Genomic DNA, 25,086 nt, shown 5'->3' with positions numbered 1-25,086 from the left:
TAACAGACGCCCGGACGCCCACCAAATTCAAGATGGCTGCCCTAGCTGCCATATTGGATATCAAATTGTGCTGTATATCGAAAGGAACCTTCCTCTAACCACCCGCATGAAAATAAAATCAATCTGTCAAGCCGTTCTCAAGTTATTGTCCGGAAACCAAATTCAAGATGGCTGCCCTAGCCGCCATATTGGATATCGCATCACACTGATTATAATCGAAAGGAACCTTCCTCTACCCAGCCCCAACACACACTGAAAAAATGGATTTAATCAGACAAGGAGTTCTCCTCGAAATTGACGGAAACCAAAAGTTGAGAGACGCCCGGACAACGCCTAAGACGACAATACCCCTTAGCCAATTCGGGCTGAGGGGTAATAACTTGGAAGTTGTAAAAGTCAGAAATAACAACAAAAAAACCCCATGATGTCTGTCAATTTTATCACCCCACATCCCCCCCCCATGTAAATTTTACAAATCGCACCCTGTCTTCACTCCTTCAACGTGATCCGTATACATTTGTACGAACAGTTCTGAGTAAGTGTAATCGCTGGTTTCTTCAATTTTGCAATGATCAATTTGAATCTCTTCCACTTTTGTTGTACTTCATCGAGCTGGTCGGAGACAGATGGAGACATGTGAATCTCTTGCTGCGATGGACAAGACAACCTTTTTTTGGCGAAATACACAAAAGGAGACATAAAATAGATGACATTAATGAGCAATATAAGTTTTCAAAAATAGATAATTTCACTGGAAGCTAGTTGAATGACCTAGATTCAAAACTATTAACTTCAATGGTACCATTAAAATATCACTGTACCTCCAACGTTGATTCTTAAAAACCTACCTTTGCGTTCCTTCAGGTACTCTGGATTGACCAACACAATTCCATCTGCACAAAGGGAAATACAGCAATCATATTGCATTTATCAGCTGCAGGGCGACACTAATAAATGACCAGAAATGCAGATGCAGCAAGTTTAAAACAACAGAAACATCTTCGTGAAGATATTTTATAATAAGGATAAGTTGGACACAATGCGTCACTGTTTAATACATTATAGCAGTTATCAGTGTTGTGAAGGTGGTGGATAAAATGTAAAAGGAACAATGCCTAAACAGTTACATAATGTTATTTTTAAAAGTGTCTGAAATTAACTCGATGGATAATTTATGTTCAGTCTGTCATCACTTCAACTACCCCGTCCATGACCCCCATGTCTTAGCTTACCTACTGGGTCAACACGATCCAAATGATCGACAAAATCTCGTTTTCCAAGATACACCGTCACCTGCAGCATGGCAGTTTTCTCAAAATTATAATTTACCTTTTCATCTTCAGCCATTCATTGTACAACATGCCGTTTGCGAGAAATAAAAGCAATTGCAACAATTTATATCAAAATTTATAAGGACCATAACAATAAAAAAATTATTAAAGAAGAAATATTTGAAAGAAAGAGTGAAAAATCAAACGGAATAATAAAAGCATTGAAATCAAAAGAAAGGAATACTGTATATTAAAAAATATATATCTCAGACTTACCTTGCTATTTGGGCTTGTTTTCTTGAAAACCCTAGTCATGACATTGGTAAAGAAATGGAGGTTAAACACACACAAAAGTAAATATTAACAAAAATCCGCAAAGTACTGGTACTCATTTATTCCCTGCAGAGAAATAAATACAGAGAAATAAATAAATAAATAAACAGACACAAATACAGCAAATAAATTTATTTCCGACTTTCCTCATAATATTTTGGTTCGTGGGCGCCAGCAGTGAGCACTATTTTTGTTGTGTCTGTGTGTCTGTCTGTTTGTGACTCTCTCTCCAGAGCATAGCTCTGTGACGTTTGATGCGATCTTGATGAAACTTGGACACAAGATAGATATCATGGTCTCGTTGTCTCTTTTTGCATGAGGAGCATCCCACGCCCCTTGTGGGCGGAGCAACGCTCACTTGAACTTTTTTGTTTCTCGATTTTTTTCTCGCAATTTCATTTCCTAGAAGCTGTGCGTAATGTCCATAAGTACAACATATAAAAAATCCGATTTGATTTGGTCAATTTTGACGGAAGAGATAGGTTTTTATGGTAGGGCTTCCTCAAAAGCTTCCACTAACTCAATTGTACCTGTCATGGCATTGTTCAATAATATCTGCGAACCATCGTCGCCTCCCGGCTTGTCCTATTTATTTCTTACATTAAATATTTCTTACTTAATACTTACCTTGCGCAAGTCTTCTTGGGTTGCTTTATGCAAAAACTTTGGTTGCTTTATGCAGCAACGCCAACTCACCAACCAACTGTGTAGCCAGCTCACCAACCAACTGACAGGAAAGCAGTCCTCCCATCCATTTTATAGGTGACCAGTGTGGGCGGAGCCTCAGGCAGACTTCAGCCAAATCCACCTTGCCTATTAGCGCATTGCTACACGTCACTTCCAACCGTCAATCTCACGATCATTCCTTCCTCGTTCAGCCTGACACGAACAAGAGCCAGCCAGCAACCATAGAGCTGCCAAATGGGGCGTTAAACCTCAATGGAAAAAGGTGGGTGTCGAACATCAATGAAAGATAGGTGGGTGAAGTAAATGATCCACAGCCGTATTTGACTGTCAGAATAACTGCTCAGGAAAAGTCCGCGGTGTGCTTAATCAAACGTCCCGCAAGTCCAAAGTCTAAATAAATCGTCCACCTCCAAGCCAATGTGTCCTGATGAAAAGGGGGTAGACGAGCCTCCGTTGGGCTAATGGTTATCTCGCGTCCATGAATGCGTCATAAAGAGAAAAAGGCCATCCCATAAGAAAGGGAATCTGTTATATACCCTTCTCCAACACATCAAAGTTTGAATCCCACCAGGCATGGGGATGGGTCTATCCTGGACATGCATTTATGGGAATAACTGTCTGAGGACCTAAATGTTTGTATGCATTAGTTGGATCCGATTCTGAAATTCATAATACTACATATATATATATATATATATATATATATATATATATATATATATATATATATATATATATATATATATATATATATATATAGTTTCGGTTGTGGAAATTCGCATAACACCATAAAGAGTCCTCAGGTGAGATATATCGGTAAGTTCATGTGTAGTTAGCCCAAACCCGTTGTATAGAGGGAATATGTGTGATTCATCTGGGCTGCGACGCTTTGAGTTTGCCATTTTTTCTTTCTCTATTGTTATTTTCGACCATTAATCCCCAAACAACTCAACCACCACTTTTGCCTCTTTACCTCCACAACTCCATCCCGCAAACATCGCTTCACCACCATTCTCAAACGACGTCCGCCAACAACCAAACTCCCACCACCTCCGCCTTTCCACCACATGTCGTGCCATGGGCTGTGAATGCGTTCCTTTCGCTTCAAATAGCGGATCAGGAATGCTTCACGCCCCCTTTTCATCCGTCCAATGACCGAGCATCGGGTAGTGTAGCCCCGCCTCCGAGCCCGCTGTGAATGCGTTCCTTTCGCCCTGAAAAGCGGATCAGGAATGCTTCACGCCCCCTTTTTGCCCGACCAATGGCTGAACAGAGGGTGGCGTGGCCCCGCTTCCAATCGCGTTTTGATCCAAATATTTGCATAGAGGCTCCTCCTGAGGCCTATAAAGATGCGAGCGCAAGGCGACTCGCACGGAGTTGCAGGGGAGTTGCAGAGGAGTTGCAGAGGAGTTGCAGAGGAGTTGCAGAGGAGTTGCAGAGGAGTTGCAGAGAGTTGCAGAGAGTTGGAGAGAGTTGGAGAGAGTTGGAGAGAGTTGGAGAGAGTTGCAGAGAGTTGGAGAGAGTTGGAGAGAGTTGGAGAGAGTTGGAGAGAGTTGGAGAGAGTTGGAGAGAGTTGGAGAGAGTTGGAGAGAGTTGGAGAGAGTTGGAGAGAGTTGGAGAGAGTTGGAGAGAGTTGGAGAGAGTTGGAGAGAGTTGGAGAGAGTTGGAGAGAGTTGGAGAGAGTTGGAGAGAGTTGGAGAGAGTTGGAGAGAGTTGGAGAGAGTTGGAGAGAGTTGGAGAGAGTTGGAGAGAGTTGGAGAGAGTTGGAGAGAGTTGGAGAGAGTTGGAGAGAGTTGGAGTTCGCGCGGTTCGGTTGCAGGCGGCTGGTAGAGTTCAAGTTCGAGTCAAGGGAAGACGGCGGTCGGCAACGAGGTTGCGGTGTGGGGGTCGCTCGTCTCGTCGCGGGGTCCAAGCCAGCCAGCCATTCCCCTCTCCCTGAGCATCAGCAATTCCCTCCCCCCCCATCCGTGCGAAGATAGTGCCGGGGGGGGGGCGTTCCTCCCCCACCCTAAACGTGGTGCCAACAAAACCGCTCGCGCGGAGCACGCCAGAGAGGGCTCACCGACCACGCCAGGGGCACGGAGTCGGGGCACAGCTGCGCAAACATTGCGGCTTGCCCGCCATCGCGTCACGAGGACGCGGGTAAGACCTTCCCGGTCTCGTGGACCTGACCGATCCTCCAGGATCCACGTACATTTGGTCTACAGACCTGTCTGCCTTCTTGCCTATGAGGGTGGCTTTCTTTCTTTCGGGTTGAATGCATGCTGTGGCGCCGTGTCCAATAAGTAGAACTGCTTAAGTGTCTGTGCCTGTACATTGCCCCTTTTATTCGGTGTAACTCTTTCTATTGCATTTGCGTTTGTTGCATTATTGTATGGCTGTATATACGTGCCTTCCGTGTGTGAATAAATGTGCTTACTTGTTGAACTGTTTTCCCGCTTTGCTTCGTCTCCTTCCTTTTATTGAATCTCCATCTTGCATCACGTAAGGGATTGATAGTGGGTTTAAAACGCCCGGTAATGAATCGGAACCGTCAAGGCCGAAAATAACTCCGCTCGGTTATCCCTGTAATATGGAACGAACCGCTTAAGCGGTTCGTGTCCGGAGTCGGCCTATGGCGTGGTACAATCGCCCGGTCGACCACTCGCGCAGGTACTTTGGTAGGTCGAATTTGGTGAGCAATCCTATCCTGCGCGGGTGGGCAATTGGCACGATCGTGGTGAGGTTAAACCCCCACCCAACTGGCTCCGGGCCGTGGTTCCCGGAGGGTCACGACTGAATTGGCCGTTCCGGTGGGCGAGGCGGCCACTTTTGGCTACACGCGGTTGAGCACGCCGGCGGGTGCAAATTCGCAACAATATATACATACACACATATATATATATATATATATATATATATATATATATATATATATATATATATATATATATATATATATATTTCTTCTTCTTCTTTCAGCTGCTCCCATTCGGGGTCGCCACAGCGGATCATCCATATGATCCGCATAGTGATTTGGCACATGTTTTACGCCGGATGCCCTTCCTGACGCAACCCTGGTCGCCTCTTATGACACAGGGATAATATATATACATACATATATATATATATATATATATACACACATATATATATATATATATATATATATATATATATATATATATATATACACACACATACATATATATATATATATATATATATATATATATATATATATATATATATATATATATATATATATATACACACACATACATATATATATATATATATATATATATATATATATATATATATATATATATATATATATATATATATATATACATACAAACAAACATACATACATATATACATATATATATATATATATATATATATATATATATATACATATATATATATATATACAAACATACACATACACATACATATACATATATATATATATATATATATATATATATATATATATATATACAAACATACACATACACATACATATACATATATATATATATATATATATATATATATATATATATATATACACATACATATATATATACATATATACATACATATACACATATATATATATATATATATATATATACACATATATATATATATATATATATATATATATACATATACACATATATATATATATATATATATATATATATATATATATATATATCAAAATGAATGAAGTCTGCAATGCTCAAGTCATCAATCTGTAATAATAAATGTCAGTGTGTCTCCTCCATAACTCCAAAATCATGAAACCTACCAGCCCATAGCTTTTCATGCATACTAAGGGAACTCCAAGGGAGTACATGACTGAAAATTGGGTGTTTGAGTAAATTTAAACACCCCTTTTGAAGATAATTAAAGGCTTACCTCCTTGAAAGGCTTATCCTTGGTTAGCCAAACTTCACCTTGCAGGGGTCTTAGCTGCCATTTTGATTCGGCCAATTCAAACATGCCTTGTTGCCTTGGAAGCATGATCGACTCTCATGAACAAATTAAAGTAAATAATCGAAATATTATTTTGGATTTCAGAATCGGATCTGGTGGACTAAATGAGGGTCAAAATCTGGAGCGAAATCTGAAAATGTTAAGAAATTACCAATTTCTTATAACTAAACGTATAAGCATATTTATTTAAGGAAAGCCTTCTCCATATTTGCTCTCTCCATATTTACACAAGAAAATGTGAAATTGCCAAGGCATTAAACTTAACTTTTTCTCTTCTACCGACAATTATATTGAATTAAGAAAAAATGAACGAATATGCCTGAAGTGTAACTTCATTGAGTGCAAAAAATAATAATTTTAAAACAAGCGAAAGCTCCCACAGTGCAAGAAGTGGGCATGACGACTGTGGCTCGGTTCTCCGTGTGGAAATTCAAAATTAACTAGAACTGCCACTTTATAACTACTAGCAGTGATGATCGGGTACCCAGACGTCCGCCTTTGATACAACATGAGACTTATATCATAGTTGCAAAGTTTCCCTTTGATAGGATAAGTGGTTGCAGAAAAAACACTCTTTAATAGTGATATAAATACAGCTCTGCATCGACATAGTGCGGGACTGATGAGTTACGAACCGGGTAGCACAAAGTGTTCAATTCATTTATTCCGAATGCAGTTTTAGCCCTTTTTCTTGGGGACATTGTCAGTATCAATTGAATTGCTACTCCTGTTCATTCAAACACATTCAGGTGCAGCCAAGTGAGCCTTCTGGAAATAAAAAATTCTCAAAGTTCTCAGATTCAAATAATTAAATAATTCTGGCTGCCAAACCGCGTGGCTGATCGGGTTGAACTTTTTAACCTACGTTTCACCTGTCGGCTAGATAATAATTTTGAAGTTTCACATATATTGACACAGCGGTTGCAGAGTAAATATTACTTAATATTTCCCCTTCAATCCAACATGGCTGCCAAACCAGGAGGCCGATCGAGTTGAAATTAAAACCATTCATTCCACATGACTGTTCCATCATAAAACTGAAGTTTCACATTAATTGATGCAGTAGTTCCAGAGTAAACATTAATATTTTCCTTTCAATCCAATATGGCTGCCAAAAGATGTCGTACATGAAAGGGGGGGGGAGGGGAGAACTTTTTGTTCGGAATGGAGAGGTGGTCATACATGTGGAGTTTAGCCTCGATCTGTTCAGCCGTTTGAGAAGAAGACGTTTAAAGTTATTAATTTTCAATCCAATATGGCTGCCGTACCATGTGACCTATTACAACATAAATTTAAATTCTCCCTCGAATGGGGAAGTGCATTATGCTTGTTAAGTTTCGTGTTGATCGGACAAGGTGCGTTTTTCTATCCAAGATGGCCTCCAAACCATGTGACGTGGGACATCATAATTTTTACCGTATACACAGGCATGGGGGTAGATTATAGTAGCCAGGTTTCACTTCGATAGGTTATGTGGTTCCAGAGAAAACAGTATTTAATAGAATTCTTGAATCCAACATGGCTGCCAAACCATGTGACCTATCAATTAGAAATTAACAAACTTGTATTCACTACTCGTGTGCAATACGTATGTGAAGTTTCCCCTTGATCTGACCAGCTGTTCTGGAGAAGAAGATGTTTGAAGGTTTTAGGGTTAATTCAATATGGCCACTAAACCATGTGACTTGTGACATCATAATTTTTACCATGCGTGCATACACGATGGTAGATGATAGTTGCAAATTTTCACTTCGATAGATGAAGCAGTTCCAGAGAAAACATTATTTAATATTTTTCTTAAATCCAACATGGCTACCAAACCATGTGAACTATCAATTATTCATTAACAAACTTGTTAAAGGATGTCATGGGGAATGTGTGTGTAAAGTTTCGCCTCAATCTATCCAGCCGTTCTGTAAAATAAGATTTTGAAGGTTTTAAGGTAAATTCAATATGGCCACCAAACCATGTGACCAATCAATAAGAAATTAACAAACTTGAAAAAGGACGTCATGGGGAATGTGAGTGTAAAGTTTCACCTCAATCCGTCCAGCCGTTCTGGAGAAGATTTTTTTAAATAAAATTAAAAACAAGATGGCTGCCGAACCAAGTCACCGATGAAGTCATAATATAATTTTTCTAGAGTGAATTGTTGTGTCGATGAGGCTCAAGAAATTTCAGATTTTTTCTATGTAGCGTTCTACTTGACGAATTTCCACCAGGATACCACTTCACCGATGACGTCACGAAAAATCACCCATGTTCTCCATTGGGCGTTCATTAAAATGTATGAAGCAAATTTTTTTTCCATTGCACGGTTTCAGAGATACAGATGTCCAAAGTTTATCGTTTTTTTCAAGATGGCGCCCGTACCACGTGACCTATGACGTCATAATTATCAATTAAGTATGCTGTCAAAAAAGGTACATACTATGGTGAAAATTTTGTGTCGATCGGACTTACCGTTCCTGCGAAAATGATTTTTAAAGCGAAAAAGCCCGTAAATTGCCGGCGGAAAAAGAATAAGGAAATAAACAGAAGAAAAACAATAGGTTACCCAGTCCATTTGACTGGGTAACCTTACTGGAGGATTATGATGAGTAACACGAACTACGAGTTCACGAGAGAATTGAAAAATGTTTTCAGTGGCTCCAAAAAAATGTTTCCCCACTCCACAGCAGATGGCCAAGAGGTACGCACACTCGCTCTCAGCTGTCTAGCCTGGGTTGGAATTTCAACCCAGCTATAAACTGTCATCCCGGTGTTTCACAGGCAAGGTGATATCATCAATGTGTATGCCATCCCTCAGATGGATGTTAAACTTGGCATCACATGTCAGAATTAGTTGGTGGACATTAAAGACCCCATTCACATTAAAGACCTTCGCGAAGAGTAGGGGAGCTATCTCCAGCAGCATGGCCAAATTCCAAATTCCTGCTGTCGCCTACAGGGGCACTGCATCAGTAGCACTGCTATACCCCTCGTCGATGATGCTACTCGCAGCCTTGTGCTGCACAGGAAAAAAAGACGACGACCAGACCTCTATGGTACTGTATTTAGTATCATATTGTAATAATATTTTAATTAATTTACTCTTTCAAAGATTCCACTCAATTGTGAAAATGTTAAAAGAAGTGATTTTGATCCGTATTCCTATATAGAGTAGATGTTTAGAGAGTGCGTTCCGATTTTCTGACAGCAAAACTGATTTGGATTTGGAAAAAAAAAAAAAAAAGAAGCTATATGTGGGCTGCTATGGAGTTGGAACAACAAACAATTTACATGCTCTGGTCCTTGATGGAAAAACATTCAATATCGTCTCTCCCCAAAAGCATGACAATAACATGTTCAATTTGGTTTATATTTCTGTTCAATATTTTGCAGCTTAATAAATGAAATGTTTGTCTCTAAACATGTGCTTAATTGTGGTAGTCCAATGGATGTGCGTTAGATCCCGGGCAACACCAGGTACCTGTGTGTGAGGAGGGATGGAAAGGGTGGAAGTAGGAAGAGGAGGGGAATGGATGGGATGGGAGCCCAGAGGAAGGGGGTAGGGTGTGAGGAAGCAGGGGAAGAGGTGGGATGAAGGATCCGGCATTGCCGGGTACTTTTATGGGAGGAGGGAGGGTAATCGGTGGAGCGGGAGGTCAGAGGGAAGGGTTGGGGAAAGGGTGGAGGTGGGAGGAGGGAGGGGGAAGGGGTGGGAAGAAGGATCCGGAAATGCCCGGCAACGCCGGGTACTTTTGTGGGAGGGAGGGAAATGGGTGGAGTGGTAGTCTTAGGGGGGGGAGGTGAAAGGAGGGAGGGGAAGGGGGTGTGGTGGGAGTCTGGAGGGAGGGGTGGGGTGAGAGGAGGGGGTGAGATGGGAAGAGGCAGGGGAGGGGAGGTGAGAGGAGTGAGGGGAAGTGTGGGAGAAGGGACCCGGCAATGCCTGGCAATGCCGGGTGCCTTTGCTTGTCAGGAAATAAATAAATAAAAAGAGTATTTTAATCTGAAAATATGATACGTCTTAAATTTGTAATTGAACAAAAACAATATGAAACATATAAAACACCATCATGATCTCAACTCCCTTAATCAACTTGTTTTGGTGCGACATGATATCACCATCTACAAACATTCGTCGCATGAAAGGGATCCAATTTACTTTGCAACAAAAAACAAACATTCCCGAGCCATATCTTCTCAAAGGGCGAGCAAAATGGCCAAGGGGTACAAATCTCACCTCTTAAATTTCTAGCCTGGGTTCGAATCTCGACCCAGCTTTAAACTGTCAACAGGGCGATTCATCAATATGTGTGACATCCCTCGGATGGATGTGAAACGGGAGTCCCATCTGCCTGTATTAGTTGGTAGATGTTAAAGATCCCCCATGGTGTCCTTTGCAAAGAGTAGGTGAGCTATCGCCGGCACCATAGCCAAATTCCTGCACTAACTACTGCTGGGAAGGCAATGGCAAAGCACCCAGTATAACCCTTGCTCAGGAAGCTGCTTCGACCGCACAGACTCTCTGAAGAGTATGGTACAGAGTGGGAGAGTGAAAGAGTGAGAGAGTGAGAGAGTGAGAGAGTATTCACAAGAATAAGATGAAGTGGGAGAAGTTGGGATGTTGGACATTGCCGTTCTACAAGATGCATTGTGTCACATATGGGGTGGAGTGATTATGCCACAGCAAATGCCTGCAAGTCAAGTACACAATCTTAGGCTGCAGGTAAGAGACTAGCTCGTTCCAACAGAACTTCCTGTTAAACCACACAATTTGAACAGCGAATGGCTATACAGCAATAAACGATAACAGAGCCAATGAACTCAAAGGTAAACGACCCATTTACTTCTAACCACACCAGCTGAGATAAACCGATAGCAGAGGTAGCCGTTGAAAATGGGCATGACCTTCTGCTCGAGTGCAGGAAGAACAAGAACAAATTTGACCACACAAAGGTTTCTCCAAAAAGTCCAACATATGCCTTTCACTCGACTGCAAAAGTGAAAAGTTGAAAAGATGATCGAACCTCGACTCACCTCGTTCCTGTCTTGTCCCCCATGGTAATGGAGCCACAGAATACAACTCTGTGAGAGGCACAATGATCAAATTGTTGAGGTACTGAAAACAAAAGGAGTAGGGATTAAAGATAACATCCAGCCAGTAGAATAAGAAAAAAAGAGAAAGAGACAGACGACAGACAGTGGACCGAAGTGGGAATGAGGGATGAAATACAGAAGTCCGAGAGGTTTTATTTTTTTAAAAACATTTTTACATTTCACAACAATGAGCAGAATGACGCAGAAGGAAGAAAGTGGCCGGAAAACACACAAAACATTTTTTTTCCCCTGAAACAGCAACAGTTAAACCAGCATTGATCAAAAAGGACATTTCCTCTCAAGGGTCCACACGCACACATTGTAACATTTTGCTTTAATAAGGGAAACCCTAAAATAAAAGCGTTTCGAACAATGCGTGACTCTTACATTTCATTAACAAACTGTCCAGTTCACAAACTCAAATTGAATATTTTTTCATGTCATTTTATTTTTTTTTACAGCTTCAAGAAGCAACACCAAAATGCAACAGGGATCAAAAAAAAAATCCCACTGGGTGTGACGTTAGACCAAAGTTAGCATGACTATCATATAAACAAACACCAAACGTCAGTCAAAACAAATGAAACCTCATACTATGTCATAACAAAGCAAGACACAATGAACTAGAAGGGCACTCGGTGGAGCACGTACATCCGCCATGTAATGCCGGATCCGCGAGAACATATCGGACCCATGACATTTTTTGAATATCATGCTGGATATTGCTTTTGGCCCTATCTCTTCAGGGTGAAGAATCACAATGAAATTAAATAATCGTCGTATCCGGATCTGGATTCGGATCTTCACCAAAATTGAATCAATTCTTCCTTGTCACACACCCAACGTGCACACCAAGTTCATCCGATTCCGTCCGCAACATTTTGAGATATCGTGCCATATACGTATTCGTTTAGCCCAATCTATCAATGGTGAAGAATCAAAAACAACAAAGAAGTAAAAACACAAAGGTACATTGTCACAGAAAAATCGAAAAATGAAATGGCAATAAACCAGACTAATACCAAACTCAGTGCGGAAAACCGTCCGATCTGAGTCTGGGAGGTTGGTGGTTTGAACCCCGGCCGAGTCAGACCGAACACTCTACAAACGGAACACGCTGCTTGCATGTTTGACTCTTTGCGTTTAAAAAGGATAGAGCACAAACAACCAGAGGTTGGCAACCTTAGCACAGGCTTTGATGGGATGAATTGCGTATTGCTGTGTTGAAGCTCCTTGCAAGGGAACTCACATTACTGTAATACAGATTAATGAAGTTCAGCTTTTCTGCTTCAAATATTTGTGTAAAAATCATCACTTTGTATGCAGCTTGTGGCTACTGGTTTGCTCATTGCTAGGAGTGTGGTTATGCCACTGATGCAGTGCCACTGTAATTCAGAGCACAATTCTGAAATTCTCAGGGTACTGGCGATAACTTTGATATTCTTTACAAAACACACAATAAGATCTTTAACGTCCAGCAAATAAGGCAAGTGGACTGTCTTCATGCTTAACGTCCTTCTGATAGATGAGGTACACATTGATGCCTCGTCCTGAAAACACTAGCATGACAGTTTTATCGCTCTGTCGAGATTCGAACACAGTAAAAAGCTGAGACGTGAGTGCTATCCTGCCTATCCTACACCTACAGGTTATCTATCCCGTCACCCATCAAGATAAATGTACAGGTTATTCAACAAGCCAAATTAAACCGTTCCGTTCAGTTCAGTTCAAAGATCTCTGATCAAACTCACCCTCCACCGATTTCCTCTCCACCTCAAAAAACCTTCTGATCTCCTTCCCTTCCATAAAAAAAAAAAAAAAATCAGCTGACCTTTCGCACAAACAATCTTCCACACACATTCAATACAATGAGCTCTCCATGAGCACATGCACGCACATACCTTTTTCACACATTATACACACACACACACACACACACACACACACACACACACACACACACACACACACACACACACACACACACACACACACACACACACACACACACACACACACACACACACACACACTGTAATGTCAGTCATGACATTCGTCGGTTAGTAAAGATTTACAATACCATTAATGTTCTGAGCAGAGCTCGGAGTGAAGGTTCTGGACGCAGCTCAAAACGGATGCAGATGCATGCAGTGAAGCGAAACGCTGAGGTTCTCTGCGAAGTTTACACCGGCTGCAAGCTTACATCACTGTGCGAAGCTTACATCGTGTTGTCAAGCTAATATTGCGTTGTGAGGTTCATATCGAGTCACGAGGACATCAATGTGACCAGGCCCATTCTACGTTTTATCGACATACAAGCGCAACTCATGAAGGAGGATTAAAGTGGTCAGTGTATCTCTCGATGTAGAGAACTGTAAGCCTTCATGACGTAAGAAATATTGGAATGCGTTTTGTACGCGTTTTCATGTAAACACATCGCACAGCACGTACATTCGTGGCATTTGCATAACGTGTTTCGACGCCATTTGAGGTCTGTTTCCTGTTCATTTAATTTATAGTGGAACTGTAATGCATTTATGAAGTATTGTTGTCACAAAACAACATCATTCTTTTACAGTTTCATGGAGCCTTTGGGAGCTCTTTGGAGCTTTCACGGAGCTCTTCAGAGCTTTCATGGAGCGTCTAGGAGCTTTTCGGAGCTTTCTCGAAGCTTCTTTGGGAATGAATAAATGGCCGAAGGCTTCTGTATGAACACAACTCCTCGTGACTATGTCTGCGTATGACATCCAATGGAACCTGCGATACTACAATTCCGAAACCTCTAACAGCAGCCAAGCACTGGCTGTGGCTTGCTGCTGTTATATACATGTAAGCACTCACACCTGCATGCAGGTATTGCACACAGTCGCAAAGTACCCACCCCATGGGTGATATTGTTCAAAGCATGCAACAGGTTCTTCTGACACACCTTGATTTAAGCAGTGTATTGGCAACTGAAAGCTTCCTCAATCGCTGCTGAAAATAATTATTTTAAAAACACGGGTCATGTGCATGAAGCAAAAAAATATACCGACTGTTTTGTAATTCAAAATGCCTTACTGCACTGGAAAATATGGGGACAGGAATACTGTATTGTCGGACCCAAACATCTGTGGTCCTGCAATTAGCAGACCCCACATATCCGTGGGTCCTGCGTATTCACGGGTCACAAAGTGTGACCTGCTTCTACATTCGTGCTTCACGTATTCGCATTTTCTTTTTCTTTTTTCCACTTCATGACTGGTGTCCTTGAACCATCTCCCCTGATATTAATTCAGCCTGGGAATTCTTTGACAGAATATATCTATCTATCTTTTTTTTCTCTCTCCCTCTCCTCTCCTCTCCTCTCCTCTCCTCTCCTCTCCTCTCCTCTCCTCTCCTCTCCTCTCCTCTCCTCTCCTCTCCTCTCCTCTCCTCTCCTCTCCTCTCCTCTCCTCTCCTCTCCTCTCCTCTCTCTCTCCTCTCTCCTCTCTCTCTCCTCTCTCCTCTCTCTCTCTCTCTCTCTCTCTCTCTCTCCTCTCCTCTCTCCTCTCCTCTCCCCTCTCCTCTCCTCTCCGAAGGCCGAATGCCTCAATTCTGTGTTTGCTTCAAAAACGTGTGTCCCTCACCCCCTCTCCCTGTACCCGCCCTTCCTCGTCATACCCAGCTGCTCCTGAATGATGAGTCTTTTGCACCTGAGAAGGTGGTGAAGTTTCTGTCAACACTCCACTCTGACTCTGCAACTGGACCAGACGACATCAGCTCATATGTCTTAAAAACCTGCTCTGCTGCTCTTGCACTTCCTCTCTCTACCCTTTTCACCCTGTCATTTACCATAGGTCATCTTCAATCTGCCTGGAAATCAGCCAACATCACGGCATTACATAAAAAGGTGCAAAAACAGTTCCCCTTAACTACAGCCCAAATAGCTGACTTCCAATCATCAGCAAGGTCATGGAATCCATCATCACAGTCAATATAAAATCATTCCTTTTCTCCAACAGCCTCATCTCTGATAAAATTAATTTAGATTCAGGCCTGGTCACTCCACCTTGGACATGCTGCTTCTACTCTTCCAACAATGAATGGAGGCACTCGATATCAGACATGAGATCAGGCCCGTCTCCTCTCTGGACATATCTCGAGCTTTTGATACAGTCTGGCATCCTGTCTTGATCTCCAAACTGTTTGCCAATGGAATCCAATCCCAACTCCACTCTTGGATTACTGACATCCTCCCCTCTTGTACACATGTGGCTCTCAATGGAACCCTTTCATCTCCTCTTCCTGTCAAGGCTGGAGCACCCGAGGCAGTGTTCTGGGCCCCACATTATTCCTAATCTTCATCAATGATCTCTCTGACTCCCTGGAAAATCCTCTTTATCTCTTTGCTGATGACTCCACTCTCTGCCGTGACATCTCTCATCGTTCTGACAGACAGGCAACAACCTCTTCCCTCTCCTCAGACCTTGACAAAATCATAAACTGGTCAAACACAGTTTTGCTTATGTCTCCATGTTCTCCACCCTTTGCATTCTTCCTTACCTCTCATCATTACCTGCATCCCGAGTTTGTCAATCTCCATCTACTTTCTCCATCTGCCCTGCTGTTGGCGTTTCCCCTTTCTCCTGCTGTTCCCTTTGTTATGTCATGTCCTGATTTGTTTGTATCATCGCTCTCCCATGAGCTTAGACCACGTGAAATTAAAAAATAAAAATAAAAAAAAGACCTAATAATATTTTTTTTTAACAATGCCCAACCTCACGCACCCCAACATTCATGCCATTTTTCTGGAACGTATCCCCTGTGAATGTCGGAATCCGACATTACTGTAAAGGGTGAGGACTTGTAATACCCTCTCCCACCTGGAGGTGGTGCTGCACAAAACATTGATATAGAGAATTTGCACCCCAACCCCCACCCCAAGACACCGGCAAAGATAAAAACACCCCGATGCACTAATTGGGGTCATGGTGATCCTATTGTTACGGCTGTGGAAATTCGCAAACCACCATTCAGGTCCCGTAGGTGAGATATCTCTTAAGTACATGTGTAGTTAGCCCCAAACCCGTTGTTTCGAGGGAATTTATGTGATTCATTCGGGCTGCGACGCTTTGAGATAGTCGTTTTTCTGTTCTATCTTTATTTTGAACCGCCATAACCATCAAACCACCACCAAAAACCCTCCACCACCCTCACCTCTCTCCTTCTACGGCCATTCCCGCATCACCTGTGAACACTGAGCGTCGCGCTGTCTTGGGCTCGTTCAGCGAAACGCACCGAGCCGTGAGTGCAAATAGCGGCCTTTCCGAGGGAAAATTCGGATCAGGAATGCTACACGCCCACTTCTGATCCGTCCAATTAACAAGCGCGGGGTGGCTTGGCCCCGCCTCCAGGCGCGTCTGTGTGGAATCGAGATATGCAAATTCTAGGATCAGGGGAGATTCACGCCGCTTTTCCTCCGTCCAATCGGTGAGTGTGGCTCCGCCCCCGAGGTGATCCTGATCCGGGAATTTGCATATGGGTTCTCCTGCCGGCCTATAAAGCACCGAGCGCAAGGCGAATCGTGGCAGAAAGGCAGTCAAGTCGGGTTGGAGAGCGGAGTGTCGGGAGGCGAAGGCGTCGAGGTGGTTTCTGCAGTCGGCTGAGGAGAATTGTGGGAGGAGGCCAAGGAGCTCAGGTCTGAGGCAGGGAAGACGGCGGAGGTCGCTGTGGGATCGCTCGTCGCGGGACCCAATCCAGCCAGCCATTCTCCTCCCTCAGGGCATCAACAATTTCCCCCTTTCCCCCGTGCTGAGATAGTGCAAAAAGGGGGCCCCGTTCCCACCCCACTCCAAGCGGTGCCAACGAAACCCGCGAAGGAGCACGAAGTCGGGGAACCGCCGGGCAGCCACATTTGCGGCTCGTCACGAGGACGCGGGTAGGACCCCCCCCGGTCTCGTGGACCTGGCCGCTCCTGCAGGTCCCGCGCAAATATTGGCCTATAGGCCCGTCTGCCCCCTTGCCTATGAGGGTGGCTTCTTTCCTTTGCTTTTGAGTAAATGTGTGTCGGCGCCGTCTGTGAAGTAAAACTGTATAAGTGTTGCCGTGTGTTCGCGTATTCGGTCGTAGCTCTGCATTGTTGTTTTTGTTTTAAATTGATATATGTGCATTCTGACTGTTTGACTGTATATGTGTGCTTTTCGTGGGCTGGGTAATAAATGTGCATTATGTTGAATTGTTCCCCGTTTCGCTGCGTCCTTTCCTTCATTTGAATCTCCATCTTGCTCCACGTAAAGGGTTCGTAGTGGGCTTAATACGCCCGGTAATTAATCGGAACCGTCGAGGCCGACGATAACACCGCTCGGTTATCCCGATAGTACGGAACGGGCCGCCCAAATGGCTCGTGTCCGGAGTCGACCTGCGGCGAGGTAAGATTGCCCGGTTTACCATCCGCGTGGGTACTTAGGTAGGTCGAGTTTGGCGAACAACCCTATCCTACGCGGGTGGCCGATTGGCACGATTGTGGTGAGGTTGAAAGGCCCACCCGTGACTGGCTCCGGGCGATAGTTCCCGGAGGGTCACGACTGAATTGTCCGTCCGGTGGGCGACGTGCTGCGATTCGAGTCACGTGGCCGATCGCACGCCGGCGGGCGCGAATTCGCAACACTATGCAGCAAGTCTGGATGCAACCTTCATGCATGTAATCAGGGTCATTTTATTTTATTTTATTTTCTGGAGCGATTGAGGCAGCTGTCAGTTGCCTATACACCGACCAAATAAAGGTACCTGTGTCAGAAGAACGTCTTGCATGCTCGGTATACAAGATCGCCCGAAGGGCGGGTACTCTACTAGTTGTTTATAATTCACTGTGTCTACGAGAGAGCTTGACACAATGGGCGCAGTGAATTACAAGCTCATTTGTAAATGACTGACCGATGTTCCAGGTTGTAAACGAGTGCATTCCACATGAGGTACACCTTTGTGTGAGCATGGGTTGAATTTGTCAGAACAGGCAACTGTATTTTGAATGAGCCTGACATTTCACCAGCATTTGGTCGTGTTGCTTTGAAAAGCACATTATTGCCTCAATGGTGCGCCTTCCACACAAGTTAGTCATTTTGCAGCAGGGGTAGGGCTGAGATGAGGTCAGCCATTGATCCTCATTGCACCGTGGTTTATCATTCAAGTGCTTCGACAATTATAATCTGACTCGTATTCCCCTCGTACTTATGGCTGTCAGGACAACAAGTTTCTGTAAGATATAACTAACCTATCTCACGACCATCGAGCAAGCTTCCCGTTTGAACATTCAACTCAAATTGTTGTGCAGTATGCTTAACTTGTTTACCACAATGACAGAGACAGGCATGTGCAATAGGGGTATTGTAAATAGTTGCATCATCCGTGGATGCAACAAGACCGGTTACTGAACTTTTGAGATTAGTAGTTTGTCGACTTCAGTTTCCTGATTTCCTCAATGTGAGACCAAACAAATGTTTTTTCAAAATATTGTTTTGTGCTTTCATTCTGGCCCAAACTTCAACTCTCGGGCAAAATCAGTCATTTTAGTGTTCGTTCTTTACGACGAGGGTGGTTCAAGGTTGGCAGGGACTTTTTATTGCAAAACGAGTAAAAATGAAAACATTGCTCAATCCGTGCAATGATATTCTATCTGGAGCAAATTAACAGAAGAATGAATGCTCGTCAAATTTTTTTGGGTAAAACCAGGATGATTGCCCACATAGTCACAGGTGCTTTGCGCCAGAAGTGTATCAAGTTCCTTGTGAAGGACAACATCAATATGAGCTGAAATTAACAGGAGACTGTCCGCACAATTCAGTGATGCATGTGTTGCTGTTCAAATGGTACAGAGAGTTAAAAAAAAGAAATGGGCACAACTGGTGAGCCATCTTGAGCATTCTCAAGTGCGGTGCAACGAACTGCACTTGAAAATGCTTTGAAAACGGGGTTATCACAATAATTAAAAAAAAAAAAAATCAAACTGCCAGAAGCAATCAGAATTGGTGGCAAAATGGTCAGTGTCCACTCAGAGTCTGGGAGGTCGACGGATCAAACTCGACCCTGGTTGAGACATACCAAAGACTTTACAAATGGTACATGCTCATTCCTTGCTCAATGCTCAGCATTTGAAAAGGACGGCACACAGACCAAACCATAGGTTGCCAATTATAGTGCAGGCATTGGTGGACCGAATGGCCTCTTCCTGTGTTGAAGTTCCATGTTAGGGAACTCGTATCAAGTTGTAAAAGTCATTCTAAAATGTGCCAATTCTCTGTGGTATAGTAAGTACTGCACAGTGAAAACTATAGTAATCATAAGAAAGCTTGTGGATCACAAGTTATATGTTGCCTGAAGTTTCCTCTGCTCTTTCCTGTTTGTTTCAGAGTTGGGAGTGTTTAATTTGCTTTTGTCGCTTGGATGCACCTTTTTATGTCCTAATCGATAATCCAATTCACATCAACCTGATGCCAAGAGTATATATATATATATATATATATATATATATACATATATATACATATATATATATACACATACATATACACACACACACACACACACACACACACACACACACACACACACACACACACACACACACACACACACACACACACACACACACACACACACACACACACACACACACACACACACACACACACACACACACACACACGTATATATACGTATTGTTGCGGGGCCAGGGGTCAGTGGCGAGAACGACCACTAGGTGGGGAAAATTTGCGTCGTCCCCACCAAACTCCCCAGAATTGAAGGCCGTCGCTCGGATAACTCCGCGAGCCGGCGGGTCGTTTAACCGACCATGGAACGCCAATATCTCGACCGTGTGGCGTAGGGTTATTTTGTCTACATCCAATGTACCGAAGTAACCACGCGGTCTCGGCTACCGGGGATCCACGCCCTCGGAACGCCTCGCCGAACCGGATTCACTCCACCAGCAAAATTACACCTTCCGACTACCGCTCTGCCACCCATCTTTCCGGCTCGGATGCAGTCGAGCGGGCCTGCCCAGGACGTCCCTGCTACAATTGTCTGATTACCGGGTATAAAATCCCGTCTAAACTCAGATCCGAACCATGCTGGATCAATGCAAGAATGGCGGAAGCGGACTGGGAACATTTCTGTGATGATTTATTTGCAGTAAATGAAGACACAAAGCAAGACTTAACACGAATATGCAAGCAAGGAATATTTACAATGATCCAACAACACTTATTCAGTTCCACTTACAAGACAGGCCCACACGCAGACACACACACAAATGAAAATAAACCCAGAGTTCTATATTGGACCCTCGCAGCCGAGGAGAGAGACGAGCTGGGGGTCAGAGTCCAGCTGGGTACCTGACCGTCGGAGGAAGGGGGTGTGCCGTGATGCAGCACCTGACAAAGGTCGTTGGTTTGGTCCCCAGTCGCACGTGTGGGAATCGTGGTTCGTGGTGGAGCTCGGGTGGTGAATAGTGGAGTCCACGGAGGGGGGTCAGGGTCGTTCTTTCCTTTCCTTGTAAAGGGCCAGCAGAGACACATTCGCCGCCTTCACGACCTTCTGCTCAACCCTCCACTTCAAATGAACTGCACGCTCAACAACAACCCCGTCAAAAACCTCCGAACAACCTTTGTAACAACCCCTACGAAACAACCCGAAAAAAACCACCGCCTCAGAGAGTGCTCGGGAATTTATAGACCTCCCTCAGCGGAGGGGGGGGCTCGCTTGAACAGACCTCACTCCCCGCCATGATTGAGCAGGCTGCCATGGACTCGCCTTTCCTGGGTGGGATTTCGACCCCTGACGGGAAACCCCACCCACTCTTCCACGCGGGTTCGTACTTGTCGAGCAACAGTATCAATGTTGCTAAGGTCGTCGTGAAAGTTACAACATTTGTGGGAGCCGAGAAACCGGAACCGCGAGATCTTGCTTTGGCACGTCAGGGTGCGAGAAGGCAGCTGGTTGGTGGTGGATCGTGATGGGCCGAGGGGTCATGCAGATGGGATGGTTGTTCGATGGCTTGTTAGATGTAATAACCTCACTAAAAGAAATCGCAACGCACGCCTTTGATTCTGCTACGAGACAAAAGGAAGGGGATCTGACGACACACATACTTAACGACATAACTGACTTTTCGGACATCTGTATGTTGAATGCATATGGTTTCCGGATCCATAACAGTATACGTCTACGTCTACATACACACCTCCTGACTGTTATGGTGAGCATCGCCGCAAATTATGTCTCACACAGTGAAACCGCATAATCCGTAAAGAAGAACCGTCCGTCTGACACCCAGACGGTTGTTCCCACGAATGCAAAGCATTCAACCAGAAGGCACGTGATGCGATCGGCAGGTAAATCGAAACATGTGGAATGCGACAAGGATGATTGCCATCAGATTATGTCCAATGGAGATCGGGGGAGTGCTCATCACACCACACATGTTTCAACAATATATATAAATAAATATTTAATTGTTATTTATTTAATTAATGAAATATATATATATACAAATATATAAAAAAATATATATAAATAATATATCATATCATAATCTTATAAATATTGTCAAGTGTTTTGTGTGTTTGTTTGTTTGTACATTATTCTTTCACGGTCCTACCATCGCATGTAGAGGCCCCAAATTTTGGGTGTAGGTACTTCAGAATCTGGGCAAGATTTTAAGCTTCCACAAGTTGACATTAAAGTCTGCTATGAGGCTACCAAAGGCCACTATAAAGTGTATCTTGGGATGTGGGGTCAAGCATTGCTGCCGCCAGCCCGAAGACAAAAGGTAACAATATGAGGCCAATAACTCTGTTGCTTTTCAATGTCTAACATCTCCCAAAACCACCACTGGAAAAGCTCACCCAGCCTGACAATGCCAGGTACCCTTCACCGCCACCCACCAACCTATCAGGCAGCGAACATGTCCCAAAACCACTGCTGGGAAAAGCTCACCCAGCTGGGCAATGCCAAGTAACCCTCAACCCCCCTCCCCCAACCTACCGGGCAGCGCAGGGTAGGTCATGATAGTGCAGTATAACACAACATAATGTTGCCCTCCTTGCTCCCTTCGGGACCGGGTGTTTTTCATCAAATCTTACATTTAAACTGCCATTGCTTGTGATCCTATAACATCATAATGAACAATGCCTGGTGTTGGCTTAATTTGGTTAGGGTGGTGGGCTTGGGATCCTAGGTTCCTGAGTTCAAATCCCACTTGGCTGTTGAATTAATACCAGGTGGGGTTGGCTCTGCCTGTTATCCTTCCGAGGTCGGCAAAATGAGTGCCAGCTTGCTGGTATCCTGTATGGGAATGCTGACCCGTCCAGGATTGTGTGCAATAGCCAAAGAGATTGCTAAGGCAGCACCAACATTCTGCACAGAGTATGGTCCCAATGGATGGATGGATAGATGGATAATGAACAAGAGCAAGAATTGCTTTGCAATCCATGTCCCCTCCCGAAGTGCTATTTTCTAAGTCAAAAAAAAGGCATAACTGTGAAAAATTGATGAAACACCCTGAAAGTCGAACATGTTCTGTAACTTATCATAATAAGGCCGTGCACCAAGTTTCAGCTGAAAAGGTTAAAGGGTATGGGAAAAAAGCCTGAAAAACCACAGGAAGGACAGACAAACAGACAGACAGAGAGACAGACAGCAAGCCCACAGTCCCCTCTGGTGAAACCAGTAGGGGACGAATAAAAATAAAAACAAGGTAATATATGTATGCTCTTCCTTAAAATCCATTTATACTGGGGGTGAGGCTGACTGGTACGGAGCTGTTACTCTGCCATGTCCACAACACTCTCCCATCGCCCTCCATCACCAGACATCTCTCTCCACCTTCCTGACATCCCTCGTCACACAATCCTCCCATCTTTTTCTCAACCAATTTTTTTTTCCTGCCTCGATCTTCTCAAACATCTGCCGTCTTCAGAAGTCTATCTTCCTCGATGCACACCAGGTGTGCTGTTAGATCCTCGTGGAGGATCTCCAAGTCTTACTCACGTTGTTGTTCTTCATCTTCTTCTTGTGGACCTTTTCGTTTCACAGCCTACAGTTTTCATCGGAACTTCCTGAAACTTGACGTATATGTGTAAAAATTCCCTGCGCAGACAGAAACCATCTCCGATTTTGAAAATTCCTCTGAGAAAAAAAAGTTATGAGATCAAAATATCTCCGCTCATGGAAATCGCCCAAAAAACTATCTCCGAAACTCGGCAAGCTTTTTGAATTATGTTTGCGAGAATCGAACGGGGCATTAGCAGAGATGAATTACCGCACATATGATACATCACTATGACGTCATATCAATTTTATGACATCATTCCTATTTTTTGACATTTTTTGTTTCACAACCCAGAGTTTTCATCGGATCTTCGTGAAACTTGCCATGTATATGCAGAAAGCCCACGCGCAGGCAGAAACCATCTCCGATTTTGGAAATTCTTCCGAGAAAAAAAAGTTGACGTCATAATATCGCCGCTAATGGAAATCGCCTGTACCATTATCTCCGAAACTTGGCAAGCCGTTTGAATTTTGTTTGCGGGAATCAAGCCGGGCATTAGCACAGATAATTTATCGCAAATCTGATACATCACAATGACGTCATATTCGTTTTTATGACGTCATCATTAAGAGGACGAGGATCTTAGCTCATTCGAGCTCGTTTACTTCAGCCGGCGCTTTACCAATCTCCCCATCAAATTCCTCTGTGCACCGATGTCCGTCATTTCATCAATCCTCCTTCTATCCACCCTCTTCACTCCTGCAATCGTCCTGACCTGCAACCTGCACCCTCCAGGTTTTGAGTTAGACACAGGGGGTGTGTTCAATCGTCAATAAGCTTGCCATCGCTTGCCAAGCCAGCCGTTCCTTATCCACCGCTTCGACTGGAATGCTTGCTTAAGTGCTTAAGCCGCTTGGCGAGCGCTCTGTAAGCATATTGGTGATGGAACACACTCGAAGAAAACCAAGAAGGAACGCGAAGTGGAAGAAGAATGTGTAAACATTATTATTATTTTTTTTAATCCGTCAAAAACATTTCAACTGAAACATTCACGTGAAACACGCTCGAGAAAACAAATAATGTCCGATAAACGTGAGGAAAAAAAAATATAATCCACATCACATCGCGAATCTTGGAAGAAAACAATCCGAATCGACTGCGAATTTTAACTACAACAGGTTTAATTTATTTCCCACAACCGTGAAAGAGCACATGACGTCATCATTACAAAATGACGTTTAACGTTGGAAACATTGCATTCATTATGAATCGCTTCAAATGAGATTTGTTCAAATTCAAATTCAAACTGAAATTGTTTTCATGAAACAAGGAAACCTCATTCCCAACAAAATGGGATCCTTACCCCCCTGAGATCTTCCGCGAAGTGTCGGCAACCAAATCGTTTCTGAAAATAAATTAAATTGCGAAACTCTTCCAGTTTGATCCGCAGCGGCCACTGTAAAACATGACAATGTTTATTATATTTATACAACATTATTCTTTGTTGAAGTTCAATGGGAACGAAAGAAACCGTTGTTAATCTTCAGTAGTTTCATTATTACTGAATAACGATAACTTCAAACATGTCGGCGACAAAAGTGTTGTACACCGCCGATGAGGCTTTAGCCGGCTACACCGCCAGGATACATCATCTCCAGATTATGGTGCTTCAGACCTTACAATCGAACATTCAGTTGGTTAGATGTTGTTCATACA

At 43.5% G+C, this 25,086-nt stretch overlaps 1 protein-coding gene across 15 annotated transcripts in view; it reads right to left on the bottom strand.

The window, feature by feature from the left end:
* LOC147009667 (beta-arrestin-1-like) overlaps positions 1-24,883 on the bottom strand; it is a 113,673-nt gene extending 88,790 nt beyond the window's left edge. For 7 of the 15 annotated variants that reach the window (XR_015052726.1, XR_015052727.1, XM_085861129.1 and 4 more), the window contains exons 1-5: positions 13,115-13,157; positions 11,304-11,385; positions 1,548-1,578; positions 1,233-1,293; positions 849-893 (exon numbers count right to left, since the gene is read on the bottom strand). Coding sequence is in view for 13 of the 15 variants with exons in the window: in XM_085861129.1 (XP_085717255.1) it covers positions 849-893; positions 1,233-1,293; positions 1,548-1,578; positions 11,304-11,326 (160 nt within the window). In the remaining 2 variants the exon portion in view is untranslated. Of the gene's footprint in view, positions 1-848; positions 894-1,232; positions 1,294-1,547; positions 1,579-11,303; positions 11,386-13,114; positions 13,163-13,443; positions 13,814-24,733 lie in introns of those variants that run through there. The other 8 variants (XM_085861135.1, XM_085861136.1, XM_085861133.1 and 5 more) reach the window with 8 other exon arrangements.
* Positions 24,884-25,086: the final 203 nt, after the last annotated feature.

Source organism: Eptatretus burgeri, chromosome 17 (genome assembly GCF_056783735.1).
Source record: "Eptatretus burgeri isolate ZD-2024b chromosome 17, Ebu_testis_v1, whole genome shotgun sequence".
In the NCBI taxonomy this organism is placed as follows: domain Eukaryota; kingdom Metazoa; phylum Chordata; class Myxini; order Myxiniformes; family Myxinidae; genus Eptatretus; species Eptatretus burgeri.
Note: the sequence above shows the minus strand (reverse complement) of the source record. Positions and strands in the feature narration are given on the sequence as shown.